This window comes from Bombina bombina, chromosome 3 (assembly GCF_027579735.1).
Source record: "Bombina bombina isolate aBomBom1 chromosome 3, aBomBom1.pri, whole genome shotgun sequence".
NCBI classification, from domain to species: domain Eukaryota; kingdom Metazoa; phylum Chordata; class Amphibia; order Anura; family Bombinatoridae; genus Bombina; species Bombina bombina.
Window position 1 is genome coordinate 624,897,630 of NC_069501.1, and position 22,074 is coordinate 624,919,703.

The window sequence follows — 22,074 nt, forward strand, 5'->3', positions numbered from 1 at the left end:
ATCAGGGAATTCCATTAGAAGCGGTCCCACTAAGTTACCCATTGATGATAGGGATGCTTTTGACTCTGAGGACTCTTATTCTGAGGATAGTCTTGCTGAGTCGTAGGATCCTGCTGCTGTGGCAGTGTCCTTTTATTTCATGCGTCATTGTATAAAGTGTTTAGTTGCTTTAGGAGGTAGGGTATTGTCCTGCTACAGAAGATGTATAAATCATTTAAGGCAGCACCTAAGCAGCCTTCCTCTTCTCCTGTGCTTGATTCAGTTACTGAACTCCGTTCTAAGGAATGACAAAAGTCAGGTGTTCATTTTGTTCCATCTGCTAAGTTTAAATGTATGTTTCCTCTTCTTTCTGATAATACAGAGATTTTGGAAATTATTCATAAGGTGGATGCAGCAATTTCCACTCTTGCTAGGCATACATCTATTCCTTTGGAGGATAGTTCCGTTTTTAAAGAGCCTTTAGATAGAAAACTTGAAGTTTTTCATAGGTGATCATTTCAACTTGCAGACTTTATGTTTAAACCTGCTGTCAGTGTTCCCTGTGTTGCTGCTGATACTTCTGTTTGGTGTTACAACCTTCCAGAGCTTGTTTCTGGGGAAAACACTTTTGATAAGATTCAGTACCACATTAATCTCATAGGAACACCAACCTTTATTTGTGATGCGTGATGCAGCGGTGGAATTGATTAACATTAATGCTAAGAATGCTTCATTAGCTAATTTAGCTAGACAATCTTTGTGGCTTAAATCTTAGTCTGCCGATTTGGGTTTTAAACGCAGATTGCTTTTTCTTTCCTTTCAGGGTAAATCTCTTTTTGGGTCTGGACTGGGTGCTATTGCTTGATGCGTGCCAGTCAGTTACTGCAGTGTTTGGTTACAAGGTTTTGGCTTTTTCCTAGAATACATTTACTTTTTGCATTATTCTGTTTGCTTGTTTTTTCTTTATTCCGACCCAAATGTTTATTTACTGCTTTGGTAGTCATCTCACTGGTAAGCATTACCAGGGAGGGCCAAGATAACTTGAAATTAACACCAAAAAATAAGCAATTTCTATATCTTGGCCCATATTCCTGGGTTATGCTTACCATGTTCCATCCCTTTTGCCTGGTCCACCTGTTATGCTAGCAACACTAGGAGGAGGAGGAGGGGGGAGTGTTAGAGGAGGTACCTTTATACAAGTAACCAGGGGAGTGGGTAGTTCTTAGAGGACAAGTTCTCACTGGTAAGCATTACCCAGGGATATGGGCCAAGATACAGAAATTGTTTATATTTTTTTGGTCAATTTCTAGTTTTATGCTTCCCTGATAAATGCCTTTCTTTCATGATGGTGAAAGTCTACAAACCCCACCAATTCTTTTTGTTCAGGTGGCCGCAGTACTTTTCTCCGTTTTATCTTTGCTGCTTATCTGTTTTTCCATCTACTATATGTATGACTGAGGGTATCCTTTACCTCCTATTAGCGGTTGGGACAGCAATTTCTCTCACATGATGACCTGTGGACTCTCAACATCATGAAAAAAAATAAAAATTAAATTTATCAGGTAGGCATATATTTAGTGCTTTTTTTTTTTTTATTTCATCAGTGCATTTTATTTTTGCTTTGTGTTAAACTCTTAAAGGTTGCTCTCTGAAGCAGAATGGAGGTGCTGCTAGAGAGCAACCTTTAAGAGTTAAACACAAAGCAAAAATAAAATGCACATTTATGTTTTCCATCTTAATATGGAAACAGTCCACAGCTGCATTCCTTACTTGTGGGAAACATATACCCAAGTTCTAGAGTACACGTAATGCTAACGGGAGGGAAAAAAAAAAAAAAGAGAGGCGGACCCTAATCTGAGGGCACCACAACCTGCAAAACCTTTCTCCCGAAGGTTGCTTCAGCAGAAGCAAAAAACATCAAACTTGTAAAATTTTTGAAAAAGTATGTAAGGAGAACCAGATAGCCGCCTAACAAATCTGATTCATAGAGGCCTCATTTTGAAGGCCCAAGAGGAACCACTGCTCTCGTAGAATGAGCCGCAATCCTCAGAGGAGGCTTATGTCCCACCGTTTCTATGCTAAACGGATGACACTCCTCAGAGAAAAAGATAAGGAAGTCGAAGAGGCCCTCTGACCCCTACGTTTCCCGGAAAAGAGAACGAACAGAGAAAGTGGTTTTTCTTAATTCCTTTGTGGCCTGAAGATAGAACTTCAGGGCAGAAACCACATCCAGAAATACGTTGTAAACATTTGTTCGACGAAAGAGGATTAGGACATAAGAAAGGAACCACAATCTCTTGATTGATGTTGCGAATCGACACAACCTAGGAAGAAAACCTAACTTGGTTCGTATAACAGAATTATCGGCATAAAAACCCAGATAAGGAGGGTCGCATTGCAAGGCAGCAATCTCAGAGACTCTGCGCACAGTAGCAATAGCTAGTAGAAAAGAACCGTCCAAGACAACAATTTAAATGTCTACTTCATGCATAGGCTCCAACGGAGCCCGTTACAAAACCTTAAGGATAAGATTTAAACTCCAAGGAGGGGCCTTAGGTCTAAACACAGGTCTAATCCCAGCAGAGCCTTAAAAAATGGGTGCACATCTGGAAGCTCGGCAAACCTCTTGTCCAGTAACAGACAGGGCAGAAAACTGTTCAGGGGACTTGCAGAAAAACCATTCACCAGTTCATCCTGGAGAACAGAATAAGTAGGTCCTCCACACCTTATGATAGATGCGACGAGAAAACAAGTTTACGAGCTTGAATGAGAGTAAAAGTAACTCTCTCAGAAAACCCTCTCTTGGCTAGGACAAAGAGTTCGATCTCCACGCAGTCAGCCTCAGAGAATCTAGACACTGATGAACAAAGAGACCTTGGTCAGCAGATCCCTGCGACAAGGTAACTTCCACGGAGGAGAAGATGACATCCATTAGATCCGTTAACCATATCCTTTGCGGTCAAGATGGAGAAGTCAGTATCACTGACGCCTGCTTGACTCGAGCCACTACACTAGGAAGAAAGGGTAACGGTAGGAAAGGATAAATTTGATTGAACCTCCAAGGCACCGCTAATGCATCTGTTAGCTCAGCCTGAGGATCCCTGTACCTTGAACCCTATCTGGGTAGCTTGGTATTGAGACGTCATAAGATCTTCCTCTTGCATATCTCTGCAAACACTCGGGATGGAGAGACCATTCTCCCGGATGAAAGGATTGTCTGCTGAGAAAATCCGCTTCCCAGTTGTCCACACCCGGAATGTGGATCGCTGACAGCGAACAAATGCGGGTCTCCCCCACAACAGAATCTGAGATACTTCCCTCATAGCTAGGGAGCTTCTTGTTCCCCCCTGATGGTTGATGTAAGCCACCAAGAATATATTGTTTGATTGGAATCTGATTAACTGGGACAAACCCAGCAGAGGCCAAACCTTCAGAGCATTTTATATTGCCCAAGATCCAAAATGAGATCAAGAGCTTTACCTCCTGAAACCAGATGCCCTGTGCCTTCCTGGCACCCCAAACGGCTCCCCATCCTGACAGACTCGCAACCGTAGTCACAATCACCCAGGATGGTCTTGAGACTGGCGTCCCTCAGGACAAGTGATCTGGACAAAACCACCAAGAGAGCGATTCTTCTGACTGGTTGCCCAGAGAAATCTGTTGAGACAGATCCAAATGATCGCCGTTCCACTAGTTCATCATGCACAGTTGCAATAGTCTGAGGTGAAACCTGGCAAAGGGAATTATGTCCAAGCTGGAAACCATGAGACCAATCACCTTCAGACACAGAACCACAGATGGCCCTAAGGAGATCTGGAGGGCAAAACATGATGAAGCTAGCTTGCAACATCTCCGGTCTGTTAGAAATATTCTCATGTCTATGGAGACTATTATAGTACCATAGAATTCTACCCTGGTACTTAGAGAACTCTCTCTAAATTATCTCTCATCCATGGGATCAAAGAAGACAGAGGAGATATTCCGAAGATCAATAAACTGGAAGTGCTGGTCCAGGAATCTATCGTGGTCATGAACTACCCCTCTCAAACGAGGGGAAGAATGGACCTTATTCTCGCCATCTTAAATGAGGGGACATTTAAAAACGTGCTTAAGCACTTTAGGTCAAGAATCAGACGGAAGTTCCCTCCTTCTTAGGGACCACGAAAAGGTTCGAATAGTTTCCCAAACCTCTCACTGCGATAGGCACCGGGACAATAACTCCTAGAGGACAGATCCCGTACACACTCCAGAAAGGCTTCCCTCCTTTCTGGTCAGGAAGAAAGGAGGAATCTGCCCTTGGGTGGCTGAAACCAATATTGTAACCCTGAGCTATGACCTCCAGGACCCATGGATCCTGCACATCCCTGAACCAAGCGACTGAAAAGAGCGACACTGCCCCCTACACAATCCAGAAGAGGACCGGGGACCGCCCATTCATGCTGACATAGACTCATCGGGCTTCTTGCTCTTCTTGGATTTATTCCAGGACTGAGCCTGCTTCCAAGAGCTCTTGGTTTGCTCTGGCTTAGCGGAGGACTGCTGACATGGGCTTTATCAGAACGAAAATCGTCCCATAGATTAGTTCATATACTCTTGCAGTAGGAGGGCACCCTTGCCCCCTGTGACCGTGGAGATAATTGAGTCCAGGCCTGGACCAGACAAATCATTCCCTTAAAGGGAGGAAAGATATCTAGACTTAGAAGTCATATCCACAGACCATGACTTCAGCCAGACCCCGACGTGCCTAAACAGAAAAAGCTGAAGCCATAGCATTCAAGCGAATAAACTGCCCAATAGCAGTACAGATAAAAGAATTCACAACCCTCAATGCCGTAAATCTTTTCTGAGTAATGTCGAGGGGAACCTCTACCCCGATCAAAGCTATAAGGAGTCACACCAGAAGGTAGTTTATCCAGTAGCCGCAGCAACAACCTCTGCCGGTTGAAACATCTTTCTTAACAGAGTTTCCATCTTTTCTTCATGGGCTCTACAAACGAAGAACTATCCTCAAGCGGGATAGTAGTACGTTTAGCAAAGGTGAAGATAAGCCATCCCATTTAGGGACAGAACCTCACAACTCCATTGAGAGTCCAGGACCGGGGACAATTTGTTAAAGGGAGAAGAGGGGGGAAAAGGAATCCAATCCTGTCCCATTCATTCTTAATAATGTTTGCCATCTAACAGGAGCAGGGAAGGATGAGGTACTACCCTGTCCTCAAACTCTATCCAATTTAGGAATTAAAGGTTCATCAGGCAATTTGGCCTCTGCAACCTCTGAATTCGTCAAAAACTTCCTTTAGAAGAAAATGCAAATTCCTAAACTAAAGTCTGGTTTCTCTGCAGCCGGAGGTTTAGAGGCAGCAGACTCCGACCCAGAATGTTCATACTCTGAAGTCTCAGAAAGAACTTTATCCTCGGATAACCCTCAGTTAAATCCAATAAATTATCTGAAGTACTCTGGGAAGGAGTGCAATATGTAACCTTTCGCTTGCGCTTAGCAGGGCAAGGTAAAGCATTAAAGGCCGCAGACACTGCAGTCTTAACTGCGCAGTAATGTCTGGTGAAAAAGGCCCCCTCCAGATGGAGGATCAGCAATGCTACGGGAAAACTGCATGTGAAGAGATATAAGAATGTAGGGTACGCACCTCACTGGATGACAACTCCTCAGAGGTGGACGGCTCGGTGGTATCAAACATGTATGATATTATCACATTACCAAGGCATATGGAACATAATTGAGAGGGTGGAACTAAAGGCCTCCTCACCATATAAACAGGAATCCCTCTAAAGTAACAGAATCCTCCATCGCTAGTGCAATAACCGGAGAACTAGAGAAATAAAACATCTAATTTTATTTAAAAAAAACCACACCCTTATACCACCTCACCACCTCCTATGACCCAGACAGTACAGAGATTTATGACTCCTCTCTGATAGACACCCTGTCAGGAAAAAGGGAATGAATCACATGGTGTACCATGCAGGATCGTCCCTGCTATGAGAAAGCATGCCAAGCTTGTAAGCTGCATGGCTCTCAAAGCGAAAGTGAAACCTGTATATTCCATAATAGCCTATGAGTCCATAACATCTCACATAAAAGCAGCATAAAATCAAATGAACATATAAGATTATTCCCCCCTGTTAAATAATCCCCCTCAGGAGATATTAACTCTTGATTCTATACAGATAAAAGGAGTCACACTGTGACCCTGTCTTCTTGCGTTATCATAAATGTAGAAAATATGAAACTATCTTACCAGAATCTACGCAGTGGAACAGGAACACGGCCCTTCAAGTGTAACAGATAGTAGCATCGCTTTCAACAACTCGTCAACGCTGATTGCCTATGGAGCTGTTAATATGAGTCGGGATGGTTTCACAGAAAGACTCTCCCTGCATCTCCGGACTCTAACTTTCATCCATGCTCTCACGGAGAGGCTGACAGGACTACTTAAAACTCCAGTCCCATCTCGAAGAGTACTACCCTCCATAAGAGACTACTCCGATCTTCGGCACTTCTCTGCCAACCTCCTGTGACGAAAGACAAAGAATGATTGGGGTTATGAAGAAGTGGGGGAGGTATTTAAGCCTTTGGCTGGGATGTCTTTGCCTCCTCCTGGTGGGCTGGTTCAGTATTTACCACAAGTAAGGAATGCAGCTGTGGACTCCTCCCATATTAACCCCTTAATGACAACTGACGTACCAGGTACGTTATACAAAAACTGACAGTTAATGACAATAGACGTACCTGGTACGTCAGTTGTCTAACAGAGTGCTGGAAGCGATCACAAACGCTTCCAGCAGCTCTGAGGGTATTGCAGTGATGCCTCGATATGGAGGCATCCTGCAATACCACTTTACAAGCCTCCGATGCAGAGAGAGCCACTCTGTGGCCCTCTCTGCACCGGTAGCGATGGTGCCGTTGTCCGGGTGTGAGGGAGCGTGTGCGCGCATGCACGATGTGCGTGCACAAGGGGTGCGTGTGCGTGTGAACGTGCATGGGCGCGTGTGCATGTGCACGCATTAGCCACACTGACACCAATGAATGAGGGCAGAAAGGGAGAAAAAGGTTAAAAAAAAAAAAATTAAATATAAAAGGATCAGGGAGGGGGAGGGGGTATTGTGGGGGGGGCTGCTACACTACAGAAAGAGTTTTTAAGTTAAAAATAAAATAAAAATACTTTGGTTTTTGGGGCCAAACTGGGTACTGGCAAACAGCTGCCAGTACCCAAGATGGCGTTAATTAGGTAGGGGAGAGGGTTAGAGAGCTGGAGGGGGGATCAGGGAGGTTGGGGCTAAGGCAGGGGTCCATCACAGCTAAAATATTTTATTATTTTTATTTAAAAAAAAAAAAACAAAAAAACTTTTATTTAGTACTGGCAGACTTTCTGCCAGTACTTAAGATGGCGGGAACAGTTGTGGGGTGGGGAGGGAAGAGAGCTGTTTGGGAGGGATCAGGGGGTGGGATGTGTCAGGTGGGATGCTGATCTCTAAAATTAACCCTGCAAGCTACCTAATTTAACCCCTTCACTGCTGGGCATAATTAACGTGTGGTGTGCAGCAGCATTTAGCGGCCTTCTAATTACCAAAAAGCAACGCCAAAGCCATATAAGTCTGCTATTTCTGAACAAAGGGGATCCCAGAGAAGCTTTTACAACAATTTAATAATAGCACAAGCTGTTTGTAAATAATTTCAATGAGAAACCTAAAATTGTGAAAAATGTTTTTTTTTTTTATTTGCTCGCATTTGGCGGTGAAATGGTGGCATAAAATATACCAAAATGGGCCTAGATCAATACTTGGGTTTGTCTACTACACTACACTAAAGCTAAAATTAACCCCTTCACTCCTGGGCATAAAACACGTGTGGTGCGCAGCGGCATTTAGCGGCCTTCTAATTACCAAAAAGCAACCCCAAAGCCATATAAGTCTGCTATTTCTGAAAAAAGGGGATCCCAGAGAAGCATTTATAACCATTTGTGCCATAATTGCAGAAGCTGTTTGTAAATAATTTCAGTGGGAAACCTAAAGTTTGTGACACATTTTGTGAAAAAACAGAATTTATGCTTACCTGATAAATTTCTTTCTCCTACGGTGTGTCCGGTCAACGGCTTCATCCTTACTTGTGGGAATATTCTCTTCCCCAACAGGAAATGGCAAAGAGAGCACAGCAAAAGCTGCCCATATAGCTCCCCCTCTGGCTCCGCCCCCCAGTCATTCGACCGACGGTTAGGAGAAAAAGGAGAAACTATAGGGTGCCGTGGTGACTGTAGTGTACAGAAATAAAAAAATTGAAACCTGACTAAAAAGCCAGGGCGGGCCGTGGACCGGACACACCGTAGGAGAAAGACATTTATCAGGTAAGCATAAATTCTGTTTTCTCCTACATTGGTGTGTCCGGTTCACGGCTTCATCCTTACTTGTAGGAACCAATACCAAATCTTTAGGACACGGATGAAGGGAGGGAACAAGTCAGGTTACCTAAACGGAAGGCACCACAGCTTGCAAAACCTTTCTCCCAAAAATATCGAATTTGTAAAATTTGGCAAAAGTATGCAGAGAAGACCAAGTCGCTGCCTTACAGATCTGATCAACAGAAGCCTCGTTCTTGAAGGCCCATGTGGAAGCCACAGCTCTAGTAGAGTGAGCTGTAATTCGTTCAGGAGGCTGCCGTCCGGCAGTCTCATAAGCCAATCGGATGATGCTTTTCAGCCAAAAAGAAAGAGAGGTAGCAGTAGCTTTCTGCCCTCTCCTCTTACCAGAATAAACGACAAACAAAGATGAAGTCTGTCTGAAATCCTTTGTTGCTTCTAAATAGAATTTTAAAGCACGGACCACATCTAAATTGTGTAACAAACGTTCCTTCTTTGAAACTGGATTCGGACATAGAGAAGGAACAACTATTTCCTGGTTAATATTCCTGTTGGAAACCACTTTTGGAAGAAAACCAGGTTTGGTACGCAAAGCAACCTTATCTGTATGGAATACCAGATAGGGTGAAGAACACTGCAAAGCAGACAATTCAGAAACTCTTCTAGCAGAAGAAATATCAACCAAAAACAGAACTTTCCAAGATAGTAACTTAATATCTATGGAATGTAAAGGTTCAAACGGAACCCCTTGAAGAACTGAAAGAACTAAGTTTAGACTCCACGGAGGAGTCATGGGTCTGTAGACAGGCTTGATTCTAACTAAGGCCTGTACAAATGCCTGTACATCTGGCACTGCTGCCAGACGTTTGTGCAACAAAACAGACAGAGCAAATATCTGTCCTTTTAGAGTACTCGCTGACAACCCTTTATCCAAACCCTCTTGGAGAAAGGAGAGTATCCTAGGAATTTTAATTTTACTCCAAGAGAATCCCTTGGATTCGCACCAACGGATATATTTTTTCCATATCTTATGGTAAATTTTACTAGTCACAGGTTTTCTGGCTTGGACCAGAGTATCTATAACTGAATCTGAAAACCCACGCTTAGATAAAATCAAGCGTTCAATTTCCAAGCAGTCAGTTGCAGAGAGACTAGATTTGGATGTTCGAACGGACCTTGTACTAGAAGATCCTGTCTCAAAGGTAGCTTCCATGGTGGAGCCGATGACATATTCACCAGGTCTGCATACCAAGTCCTGCGTGGCCATGCAGGAGCTATTAGAATCACTGAGGCCTTCTCCTGTTTGATCCTGGCTACAAGCCTGGGAAGGAGAGGAAACGGTGGAAACACATAAGCTAGGTTGAAGGACCAAGGCGCCACCAATGCATCCACTAGTGTCGCCTTGGGATCCCTGGATCTGGACCCGTAGCGAGGAACCTTGGAGTTCTGACGAGACGCCATCAGATCCATGTCTGGAATGCCCCATAGTTGAGTTAACTGGGCAAAGACCTCCGGTGGAGTTCCCACTCCCCCGGATGGAAAGTCTGACGACTCAAATAATCCGCCTCCCAGTTGTCTACTCCTGGGATGTGGATTGCAGATAGATGGCAGGAGTGATCCTCCGCCCATTTGATGATCTTGGATACCTCTCTCATCGCCAAGGAACTCTTTGTTCCCCCCTGATGATTGATGTACGCTACAGTCGTCATGTTGTCCGACTGAAATCTTATGAATCTGGCCTTCGCTAGTTGAGGCCAAGCCCGGAGCGCATTGAATATCGCTTTCAGTTCCAGAATGTTTATCGGGAGAAGAAACTCTGCCCGAGACCATAGACCCTGAGCTTTCAGGGAGTCCCAGACTGCGCCCCGGCCTAAAAGACTGGCGTCGGTAGTGACAATGACCCAATCTGGTCTGCGGAAACTCATTCCCTGAGACAGGTGATCTTGAGACAACCAGCAACGGAGTGAGTCTCTGGTTAACTGGTCTACTTGAATCTGAGGAGACAAGTCTGCATAATCCCCATTCCACTGTTCGAGCATGCACAGTTGCAATGGTCTTAGATGAATTCGAGCAAAGGGAACCTCGAACATTGCTGCAACCATTAGTCCTATTACCTCCATGCACTGAGCTATGGAAGGCTAAGGAATAGATTGAAGAACTTGACAAGCGTTTAGAAGCTTTAATTTTCTGACCTCTGTCAGAAAGATCTTCATTTCTACAGAATCTATTATTGTTCCCAGAAAGGGTACCCTTGTAGACGGGGACAGGGAACTCTTTTCTACGTTCACCTTCCACCCGTGAGACCTGAGAAAAGCTAATACAATGTCTGTATGAGCCCTTGATCTGGAAAGGGACGACGCTTGGATTAGGATGTCGTCTAAGTAAGGTGCCACCGCAATGCCCCTCGGTCTTAGAACCGCTAGTAGGGACCCTAGCACCTTTGTGAAAATTCTGGGAGCAGTGGCTAAACCGAACGGAAGAGCCACGAACTGGTACTGTTTGTCCAGAAAGGCGAACCTTAGCAACTGATGATGATCTTTGTGGATAGGAATATGTAGGTACGCATCCTTTAAGTCCACGGTAGTCATGTATTGACCCTCCTGGATTGTTGGTAAAATCGTTTGAATGGTTTCCATTTTGAATGATGGAACTCTGAGGAATTTGTTTAGAATTTTTAAATCCAGAATTGGCCTGAAAGTTCCCTCTTTTTTGGGAACTACAAACAGGTTTGAGTAAAACCCCAGACCTTGTTCCGCTGACGGAACTGGGTGTATCACTCCCATCTTTAATAGGTCTCTTACGCAATGTAAGAATGCCTGTCTCTTTATCTGGTCTGAAGATGAGCGAGACATGTGGAACCTTCCCCTTGGAGGAAGTACCTTGAACTCTAGAAGATACCCCTGAGAGACTATTTCTAGTGCCCAGGGATCCTGAACATCTCTTGCCCAAGCCTGAGCAAAGAGAGAAAGTCTGCCCCCTACTAGATCCGGTCCCAGATCGGGGGCTACCCCTTCATGCTGTCTTGGTAGCAGCAGCAGGCTTCTTGGCCTGTTTAACCTTGTTCCAGCCTTGCATTGGTTTCCATGCTGGTTTAGACTGGGAAGCGTTACCCTCTTGTCTAGAGGCTGCAGAGTTAGGAGACGGTCCGTTCCTGAAATTGCGAAAGGAACGAAAATTAGATTTGTTCTTAGCCTTGAAAGGCTTATCCTGTGGGAGGGCATGGCCCTTTCCCCCAGTGATGTCTGAAATAATCTCCTTCAATTCTGGCCCAAAAAGGGTCTTACCTTTGAAAGGAATATTAAGCAGTTTTGTCTTGGACAACACATCTGCCGACCAAGATTTTAGCCAAAGCGCTCTGCGCGCCACAATTGCAAAACCTGGATTTTTTGCCGCTAATTTTGCCAATTGCAAAGCGGCATCTAAAATAAAGGAATTAGTCAACTTTAGTGCGTGAATTCTGTCCATGACTTCCTCATATGGAGTCTCCTTATTGAGCGAATTTTCTAGTTCCTCGAACCAAAAAGACGCCGCTGTTGTGACAGGAATAATGCACGAAATTGGCTGGAGAAGGAAACCTTGCTGAACAAATATCTTTTTAAGCAATCCTTCCAATTTTTTATCCATAGGATCTTTGAAAGCACAACTGTCCTCAATGGGAATAGTTGTGCGCTTGGCCAACGTAGAAACTGCCCCCTCAACCTTAGGGACTGTTTGCCATGCGTCCCTTCTGGGGTCGACAATGGGGAACATTTTCTTAAATATAGGAGGTGGGACAAAAGGTATACCTGGCTTCTCCCACTCCTTGTTCACTATGTCCGCCACCCTCTTGGGTATCGGAAAGGCATCAGCGTGCACAGGGACCTCGAGGAATTTGTCCATTTTGCACAATTTCTCTGGAATCACCAAAGAGTCGCAGTCGTCGAGAGTAGTTAGCACCTCCTTAAGCAGAGCGCGGAGATGTTCTAACTTAAATTTAAACGTCACGATATCAGTGTAAGATTTAGAAATATTTGAATGTAACACTAATTGATATGGTAACACTAGCTTCAAAGTGAAACCAAGTAGTATAGTGTCATTTAGTTTGCAAAGGTTAATTTAGTATGGAGAATGTACAAACAAGATATAACTTTGGTATCCATTCAATCTATTATTTATAGATGATGGAACTTTAAAGATAAATTAACTGAGTAGTAAGAAAAATTAAAATAAGGTGGAATTACTTTGTCTTTTCCTTAGAATATACTTGAGAGTTGCTTTAACAGTTAAGCTGCAGTGAGTGAGTTAATCAGGCAAGAGAAGTAAGACAGTCTTATATGTTTTATGCAAAGCTGCAGTGAGTGAGTTAATCAGGCATGAGAAGTAAGACAGTCTTATATGTTTTATGCAGTCCACAATTCAGTAGCAGTTTAGACAACCTTATATGTTTTATGCAATCCACAATTAAGTAGCAGTTTCTTAAATGCTAAGTCTGTTCAATAAAACATTGTGTACTCACAGAATCTCTTGTGAAGCTCACAGCAGTGACTAGAGTCTCTGAATGTTGGTATCTGATCTGGAGGGGAGGAGACTTCCTGTTCTGTGTGCACAGATGAGTCTTTGCAGAGCTTGTGATGTCACAGGACAGAGTGGAGAGCTTAAACTGATATTATGCAATTCACAAGAAATATAAGGTAAAATTAAATATGTACATCTGCAGAGTACCTTTGTTAAGTAGACAATGGTGAGTCTGGAGGAAGGCAGTTGGAGGGTGTTGATAAGGTAGATGAATATTTAGTTGCAGTCACTGGCTGTGCAGGAATGTGCAAACAGAAAGTTCCTAAATAAAAGGAATTGATTCCAGTGACTGTAGTTCCTATTTGCAAACACAAAAGACCAAGAGGTTAAACAAATGCAGAGAGAAGGCAGTACTTCAGCTGTAGCAAGGCTCAGTGTTACTAGTGAAAACAACAAAATACTAAGCAACGTTTGTAACCTGAGCAGGTGTTTAAATGAGAGGAGGAAGAATCCTATTGGTTGAATTCCTTAAAGGTACAGCATAACCACAATTCCTGACATGACTCCCCCCTCAAGCAAGCTGATCCTCAGCTTGAGGCCTGGGACGGTCCGGAAATCTCCTGTGAAATTGTGCCACCAACCTAGGTGCGTAAATATTAGAAGCAGGCTCCCAATTATCTTCTTCTTCCGAATAATTCTTCCACCTCACAAGGTATTGTAACATTCCTCTAGAATAACGTGAATCAAGGAGTTCCTTAACCTCATACACATCCGAGTCTTGCATGCTGAGTGAGGATGGGAGTATAGGAGCTTTAGATCTCGTTGGAGTATAAGGCTTAAGGAGGGAAACATGAAAAGTAGCGTGTATTTTCATACAAGGTGGTAATTTAAGTGTAACCGCATTCTGATTAACAACTTTCACAATTGTGAATGGTCCACAATACTTTTGAGTCAATTTCCTACTGGGTACTTGTATCCTTAAGTTTTTGGTTGATAACCAAACTTGGTCTCCAATTTGATAGCGAGGTGGTTCCCGGCGTCTTAAATCATAGTAGTACTTCTGTGAATTTTGTGCCTTTATAATATTGTCTTTAATAAAATTGAAATTATCCTGTAGTGAATTATTGAATTCATCCACCAGGGGAGAATCTGAAGGAGTAGAGGAAACTTGAGTGAAAGAAGGATGATATCCATAATTCGCGAAAAACGGAGTAAGTTTAGTTGAAGAATTAGTTAGATTATTGTACGCAAATTCTGCAAATGGTAGAAATGTTATCCAGTTATGTTGTTGATAGGAACAGAAACATCGTAGGTATTCATCCAACCATTGATTTATTCTTTCTACTTGTCCGTTAGCTTGAGGGTGGAATGATGTTGTATATTGGTGTTTGATACCAAGGGAAAGACATAGGCTTTTCCAGAATCTGGAAGTGAATTGGGAACCCCTATCTGAGATCACAATGGATGGTACTCCATGTAACCTGACTATTTGTTCGATAAAGAGAGTGGCAGTTTCAGCTGAACTTGGCAGCTTATGGAATGGTATAAAATGTGCCATTTTTGAGAAGCTATCAACGACTACCATTATAGTGGTGTGAGTTTTAGAGGGAGGTAAATCAACGATGAAATCGATTCCGATTTGTTTCCATGGTCTGTCTGAAACTGGAATGGGCATTAATAAGCCATATGGTGTTTTCTTTTCAGTTTTACAAGTTTGACAGGTAATACAGCCCTTGATGTATTCAGAGATAGACCTTTTCATGTTCGGCCACCAGTATAATCTAGTTAACAGCTGTAATGTACGAGTTTCTCCTGGGTGTCCAGATAATGGAGTATCATGGTGTTCTTTGATTATTTCTAGTCTGAGGGGTTCAGGTAAGTAGATTCTATCTTTATAGTAATATATTCCATCCTTGATGATCAAGTCAAATTTGGAGTCAGGGGGTGGAGTATTTGAAAACTTCTTAACATCCGAGATGAAATCTGAGGTCAACCCAATGAATCTTTCCGTTGGTATGATATTTGAGGGTTTTGAAAATGTTGGAGGTATTGATAGTTGACGGGAAAGTGCATCCGCTTTTCCATTTTTGCAAGCAGGTCGATATATGATTTGGAAATCGAATCTAGCAAAATAAAGACTCCATCTAACCTGTCTGGCTGACAAGGTTTTATTATTTTGGAGATATTGTAGGTTTTTATGGTCAGTGTAGATTATGAAAGTTTTCTTTGCACCTTCAAGAAGGTGTCTCCAGAATTCCAAAGATCGACGAATGGCTAGCAATTCTTTATCCCCAATTGCATAGTTTCTTTCTGCTGATGTCATGGTCTTAGAAAAGAAAGAGATTGGGTGCATAGGTTCGTTAGGAGCTTTTTGTTGGGATAATACAGCACCTATAGCATAATCTGAAGAGTCTACCTCCAGTATGTATTGTAGTTCAACATTTGGCAACATTAGTATAGGAGCTTCTGTAAATAATCTTTTTAAATTTTCAAAAACATGAGTATGCTTTTCTTCCCATAGGAATGGATGTGTAGTTCCAGTGAGTTGAGTGAGTGGTTTTACAACCGTCGAAAAATTCTTTATAAATTTTCGATAATAGTTAGCGAAACCAAGAAATCTTTGCAAAGATTTCCGATCAGTAGGCTGTGGCCAATGTTTAACTGCTTCGACCTTTTCTGACTGCATCTGAATGCCAGCTGAGGAAATGGTGTATCCTAGAAATGAAATGGAAGTGTTGTGGAAAGAACACTTCTCTAATTTTGCATATAACTTATGTATTTTTAAACGAGCTAACACCCAACGTACATGTTTTATGTGGTCTGATATGTTATTAGAATAAATTAGAATATCATCAAGATATACAACCAAACAGACATCTAGTAAATCACGGAATATGTCATTTATGAAGTGTTGGAAGGTTGCGGGGGCATTACAAAGGCCGAATGGCATCACTAGGTATTCATAGAGGCCATACCTCGTTCTGAATGCAGTGAGCCATTCGTCGCCTTCCCTTATACGGATTAGGTTGTAAGCCCCCCTTAAATCAAGCTTTGTGAAAATGGATGCATTGGTTAGGCGTTCGATCAGTTCCGGTATCAATGGAAGTGGGTACCGGTTTTTTACTGTACGTTTGTTGAGCTCCCTATAATCTATTATAGGTCTGAGAGTAGAGTCTTTGTTGGTCACGAAGAACATACCAGCTGCGGCAGGAGAGGAAGAGGGGCGTATGAAACCTTTCCTTAGGTTGTCCTGTAGGTATTGCTTTAAATGATCCAATTCCGGTTGACTTAATGGGTATAAGTGACCAACTGGTAATGTTGCTCCAGGGATTAGTTCTATCGGGCAGTCATAAACCCGGTGCGGGGGTAATGATTCAGCCTCAGACTTACTGAAGACTTCAACAAAATCTTGATAGGGTTCAGGTATTTTTACTTCTTCAGTAGTTGCTTGAAGTATTACAGGCTGTGGGTAACAAGTGCTTTCACAATAGGGTGAAGTAAAGTTTACTGAGAAACTAGACCAATTGATGCTAGGGTTGTGTAACTGTAACCAATACAGACCCAAAACAACCTGAAAATGTGGTGATGGTATGATGTCAAATGTAAGATATTCTGTATGTGCCCCATCAATAGTAACTAATATTGGAATTGTGTTATGTGTGATTGGACCATATTTTAGATCAGAACCATCAATAACCTTGAGAGAGACTGGAGTTTTTTTTAATACGGTAGGTATTTTATTTTTTTGAACAGTGCTGATATCTATGAAATTGCCAAAAGCTCCGGAGTCCACTATGGCATTGGTTGTGAGTCTTCTAAGGTCCCACTGCAGAGTAAGAGATAAATTGCAATAAGAAAGTGTTTTTTCTACATGACTAGTATTATTTATAGTTAAAAACTTACTCTTTTTGTTCTTGCGTAAGATGGGGCAATCTGTGACCATATGGTTGGAATTGCCACAATACATACAGAGATGGTTGGTTTTACGTCTCATTCTTTCATCTGCGGTAAGGGGTCCTCTAATAACTCCAATCTCCATGGGTGTTGCTTGTTCTGTAGTTATAGGTCTCTGGTGTGAGTAAGTAGATGAAGATGGCTTAGATGTAGTTTCAGAATAGCTGCGTTCTGCCTTGCGTTCCCTGAGTCTTCGGTCAATTTGTGTTGCCAGTTTCATAAGTGCTTCTAAGGTACTTGGCATTTCTATTCGAGCAAGTTCATCTTTAACTGAGTCAGACAATCCCAGTCTGAACTGATTTCTTAGGGAAACCGAACTCCAGGCAGAATCTGATGCATATAATTTAAATTCGGTGATGTAGTCTTCTACTGTTTTTTTTCCTTGCTTGAGACTCCTCATTTTTTGTTCAGCGGTGAGTTGTATATCTGCATCCCTGTACAGCTCATCCATAGCAGAAAAAAATCCTGAGAAAGAATTCAGCAAAGGATCATTTGTTTCACATAAGTGGTCAGCCCACACCCTGGGTTCTGACCTAAGAAATGAAATTGTTGAAAGAACCCTGACCCTGTCTGTAGGGTACGTTTTGGGTTTTAGGTTAAATAACAAATGGCATGCATTTTTGAATTGCCTGTATAACCTCCTATCACCAGTGAAAGGTTCTGGTAGGCTTACTTGTGGCTCAGTACTTGGTGTGTTTTGATCTTTGAGATCTTTAATTAGTTCTCTAAGTACCTGAGTTTCAAGTTGCAAATCTAAAATGGCTTGTCCCATTTTATCCACCTTTTGATTTAAATTATATACAAATTGAGGTATTTCAGCAGGATCCATACTAGCTGAATATAAATCACTAAATTCTTATTCTTTTTTTTAATTTATTTATTTATTTATTTTCCTTCTTAATTGGCTTAGTATTATGTAAGATTTAGAAATATTTGAATGTAACACTAATTGATATGGTAACACTAGCTTCAAAGTGAAACCAAGTAGTATAGTGTCATTTAGTTTGCAAAGGTTAATTTAGTATGGAGAATGTACAAACAAGATATAACTTTGGTATCCATTCAATCTATTATTTATAGATGATGGAACTTTAAAGATAAATTAACTGAGTAGTAAGAAAAATTAAAATAAGGTGGAATTACTTTGTCTTTTCCTTAGAATATACTTGAGAGTTGCTTTAACAGTTAAGCTGCAGTGAGTGAGTTAATCAGGCAAGAGAAGTAAGACAGTCTTATATGTTTTATGCAAAGCTGCAGTGAGTGAGTTAATCAGGCATGAGAAGTAAGACAGTCTTATATGTTTTATGCAGTCCACAATTCAGTAGCAGTTTAGACAACCTTATATGTTTTATGCAATCCACAATTAAGTAGCAGTTTCTTAAATGCTAAGTCTGTTCAATAAAACATTGTGTACTCACAGAATCTCTTGTGAAGCTCACAGCAGTGACTAGAGTCTCTGAATGTTGGTATCTGATCTGGAGGGGAGGAGACTTCCTGTTCTGTGTGCACAGATGAGTCTTTGCAGAGCTTGTGATGTCACAGGACAGAGTGGAGAGCTTAAACTGATATTATGCAATTCACAAGAAATATAAGGTAAAATTAAATATGTACATCTGCAGAGTACCTTTGTTAAGTAGACAATGGTGAGTCTGGAGGAAGGCAGTTGGAGGGTGTTGATAAGGTAGATGAATATTTAGTTGCAGTCACTGGCTGTGCAGGAATGTGCAAACAGAAAGTTCCTAAATAAAAGGAATTGATTCCAGTGACTGTAGTTCCTATTTGCAAACACAAAAGACCAAGAGGTTAAACAAATGCAGAGAGAAGGCAGTACTTCAGCTGTAGCAAGGCTCAGTGTTACTAGTGAAAACAACAAAATACTAAGCAACGTTTGTAACCTGAGCAGGTGTTTAAATGAGAGGAGGAAGAATCCTATTGGTTGAATTCCTTAAAGGTACAGCATAACCACAATTCCTGACAATCAGGTTCTGCCTGCTGAGAAACTTTTCCTGAATCAGAGATTTCTCCCTCAGACAGACCCTCCCTCACTGCCAATTCAGACTGGTGTGAGGGTATAACAGATAAATTATCGTCAGCGCACACTTGCTCATCCTCTGTATTTAAAACTGAGCAATCACGCTTTCTGGGAAATGCTGGCAGTTTGGATAAAAGATTAGCTATAGAATTATCCATTACTGCCGTTAATTGTTGCATAGTAACAAGCATTGGCGCGCTATATGTACTAGGTGTCGCCTGCGCAGGCATAACTGGTGTTGACACAGAAGGAGAGGATGATGAGCTATCCCCACTACCTTCATTTGAAGAATCATCGTGGGCAACCTTATTAAATGTGACAGAACTGTCCTTACTTTGTTTGGACGCCATGGCACAATTTTCACATACATTTAAAGGGGGAACCACCTTGGCCTCCATACACACAGAACATATTCTATCTGAAGGTACAGACATGTTAGACAGACAGGCAGACTATGAATGCAATAAAACCGTTTTTAAACAAAACCGTTACTCTTTAAATAATAAAAAGAGTACACTTTATTTCTGAATGTATGAAAAACTATGAAGGAAATATCCGATCTTTACAAAATTTGCACCCTAGTGTCTTAATGCTTTGAAAGAATTTCAAGTCTGTAACCCCTTAAATGAGCAAACCGGAGCTAATTGTTCAATTTACCACTTTAAACCCACTACAGTCCCAGCCACAGCCTTTGCTGCGGCTTTACCTTTCCTTGGGGGTTATTCACCACAGAAATAAGCCTTCTAGAATCGTTTTTATGGCCACAGGATCCTCTCACATGAAGCTGCATGCACTGCTTCCAGAAGTAACTGCGCAACTAAGGCGCGAAAATGAGGCCTCCTCCCTCTGCATACCAGAGTGAAGGGGCCTTACTGACTAGATTAGGTGTCTAAACAACTGCCAGGCGTAATAAAAACGTTCCCAAAAGTGTTTCCAAGTTCCAAAACACTCCAAAAGACATATAAATAATATATAAATCAATCGATTTAGCCCACAATAGTGTCAACCAGTATATAGCCCATTTATAAGCCTTCATTCTGTTATGAGTCTAAGAAAATGGCTTACCGATCCCATATGGGAAAATTACAGTCTTCTAGCATTACTATGTCTTGTTAGAAAAGAGACTAGTCATACCTTGAGCAGAAAAGTCTGCAAACTGTTCCCCCCAACTGAAGTTCTCTGGTTTTAACAGTCCTGCGTGGGAACAGCAATGGATTTTAGCTACTGCTGCAAAAATCATACTCCTCTTTTAACAGAACTCTTCATCACTTTCTGTTGTAGAGTAAATAGTACAAACCGGCACTATTTTAAAATAATTAACTCTTGATAGAAGAAATAAAAAACTACAACTAACACCACATACTCTTTACCATCCCCGTGGAGATGCTACTTGTTCAGAGCGGCAAAGAGAATGACTGGGGGGCGGAGCCAGAGGGGGAGCTATATGGGCAGCTTTTGCTGTGCTCTCTTTGCCATTTCCTGTTGGGGAAGAGAATATTCCCACAAGTAAGGATGAAGCCGTGGACCGGACACACCAATGTAGGAGAAAGTTTTTATTGATCGCATTTGGCGGTGAAATGGTGGCATGAAATATACCAAAATGGGCCTAGATCAATACTTTGGGTTGTCTTCTAAAAAAAAATATATACATGTCAAGGGATATTCAGGTATTCCTGACAGATATCAGGGTTCCAATGTAACTAGTGCTAATTTTGAAAATAAGTGGTTTGGAAATAGCGAAGTGCTACTTGTATTTATTGCCCCATAAATTGCAAAAAAAGCAAAGAACGTGTAAACATTGGGTATTTCTAAACTCAGGACAAAATTTAGAAACTATTTAGCATGGGTGTTTTTTGGTGATTGTAGATGTCTAACATATTTTGGGGGTCAAAGTTAGAAAAAGTGTGTTTTTTCCATTTTTTCCTCATATTTTTTTTTTTTTTTTTTTAGTAAATTATAAGACATGATGAAAATAATGGTATCTTTAGAAAGTCCATTTAATGGCGAGAAAAATGGTATATAATATGTGTGGGTACAGTAAATGAGTAAGAGGAAAATTACAGCTAAACACAAACACTGCAGAAATGTAAAAATAGCCATTGCCATTAAGGGTAAGAAAATTGAAAAATGGTCCGGTCATTAAAGGGACATGCCAGCCTCATTTTTTCTTTTATGGTTTAGAAAGAGAATGCAATGTTAAACATCTTTCTAATTTACTTATATTATCTAATTTGTTTTATTCTCTTGATATTCTTTGATGAAAAGCATATCTAGATATGCTCACTAGCTGCTGATTGGTTGCTGCACATAGAGGCATCATGTGATTGGCTCACCATGTGCATTGTTTTTTCTTCAAATAAGGATATTTAAAAAATGAAGCAAAATAAATTATGGAAGTAAATTGTAATGTTGTTTAAATTTCTATTCTCTATCTGAATCATGAAAGAAAGATTTTGGGTTTAGTGGCCCTTTAAGGGGTTAAAGGGACACTGAACCCAAATTTTTTCTTTCGTGAATCAGATAGAGCATGCAATTTTAAGCAACTTTCTAATTTACTCCTATTATCAAATTTTCTTCATTCACTTGCTATCTTTATTTGAAAAAGGTTCAGGACTCTGGACAGCACTTTATTGGTGGATAAATTTATCCACCAATCAGCAAGAATAACCCAGGTTATTCACCAAAAATGGGCCGGCATCTAAACTTACATTCTTGCATTTCAAATAAAGATACCAAGAGAATGAAGAAAATTTGATAATAGGAGTAAATTTGAAAGTTGCTTAAAATTGCATGCTCTGTCTGATTCACGAAAGAAAAAAAACAGAATTTATGTTTACCTGATAAATTTCTTTCTCCTACGGTGTGTCCGGTCCACGGCTTCATCCTTACTTGTGGGATATTCTCTTCCCCTACAGGATATTCTCTTCCCCTACAGGAAATGGCCAAGAGAGCACACAGCAAAAGCTGTCCATATAGCCCCCCCTCTGGCTCCGCCCCCCAGTCATTCGACCGACGGTTAGGAGAAAAAGGAGACACTAAAGGGTGCCGTGGTGACTGTAGTGTACAGAAATAAAAAATTTAAACCTGACTAAAAGCCAAGGCGGGCCGTGGACCGGACACATCGTAGGAGAAAGAAATTTATCAGGTAAGCATAAATTCTGTTTTCTCCTACATTGGTGTGTCCGGTCCACGGCTTCATCCTTACTTGTGGGAACCAATACCAAAGCTTTAGGACACGGATGA

General features: G+C 41.5%; 1 protein-coding gene across 5 annotated transcripts in view; it reads right to left on the reverse strand.

Moving 5' to 3' along the window:
* Positions 1-22,074, reverse strand: part of YARS1 (tyrosyl-tRNA synthetase 1) — a 203,561-nt gene that overhangs the window by 117,802 nt on the left and 63,685 nt on the right. Inside the window, exons 1-3 of one of the 5 annotated variants that reach the window (XM_053707268.1) lie at positions 18,424-18,657; positions 18,218-18,326; positions 12,869-17,264 (exon numbers count right to left, since the gene is read on the reverse strand). The exons of 2 other annotated variants lie outside the window; for them this stretch is intronic. In XM_053707268.1, the coding sequence (XP_053563243.1) occupies positions 13,417-17,250 (3,834 nt within the window). In that variant the 5' untranslated portion in view covers positions 17,251-17,264; positions 18,218-18,326; positions 18,424-18,657 and the 3' untranslated portion in view covers positions 12,869-13,416. Of the gene's footprint in view, positions 1-12,846; positions 17,644-18,217; positions 18,327-18,423; positions 18,658-22,074 lie in introns of those variants that run through there. 2 more of the 5 variants (XR_008401391.1, XM_053707271.1) reach the window with 2 other exon arrangements.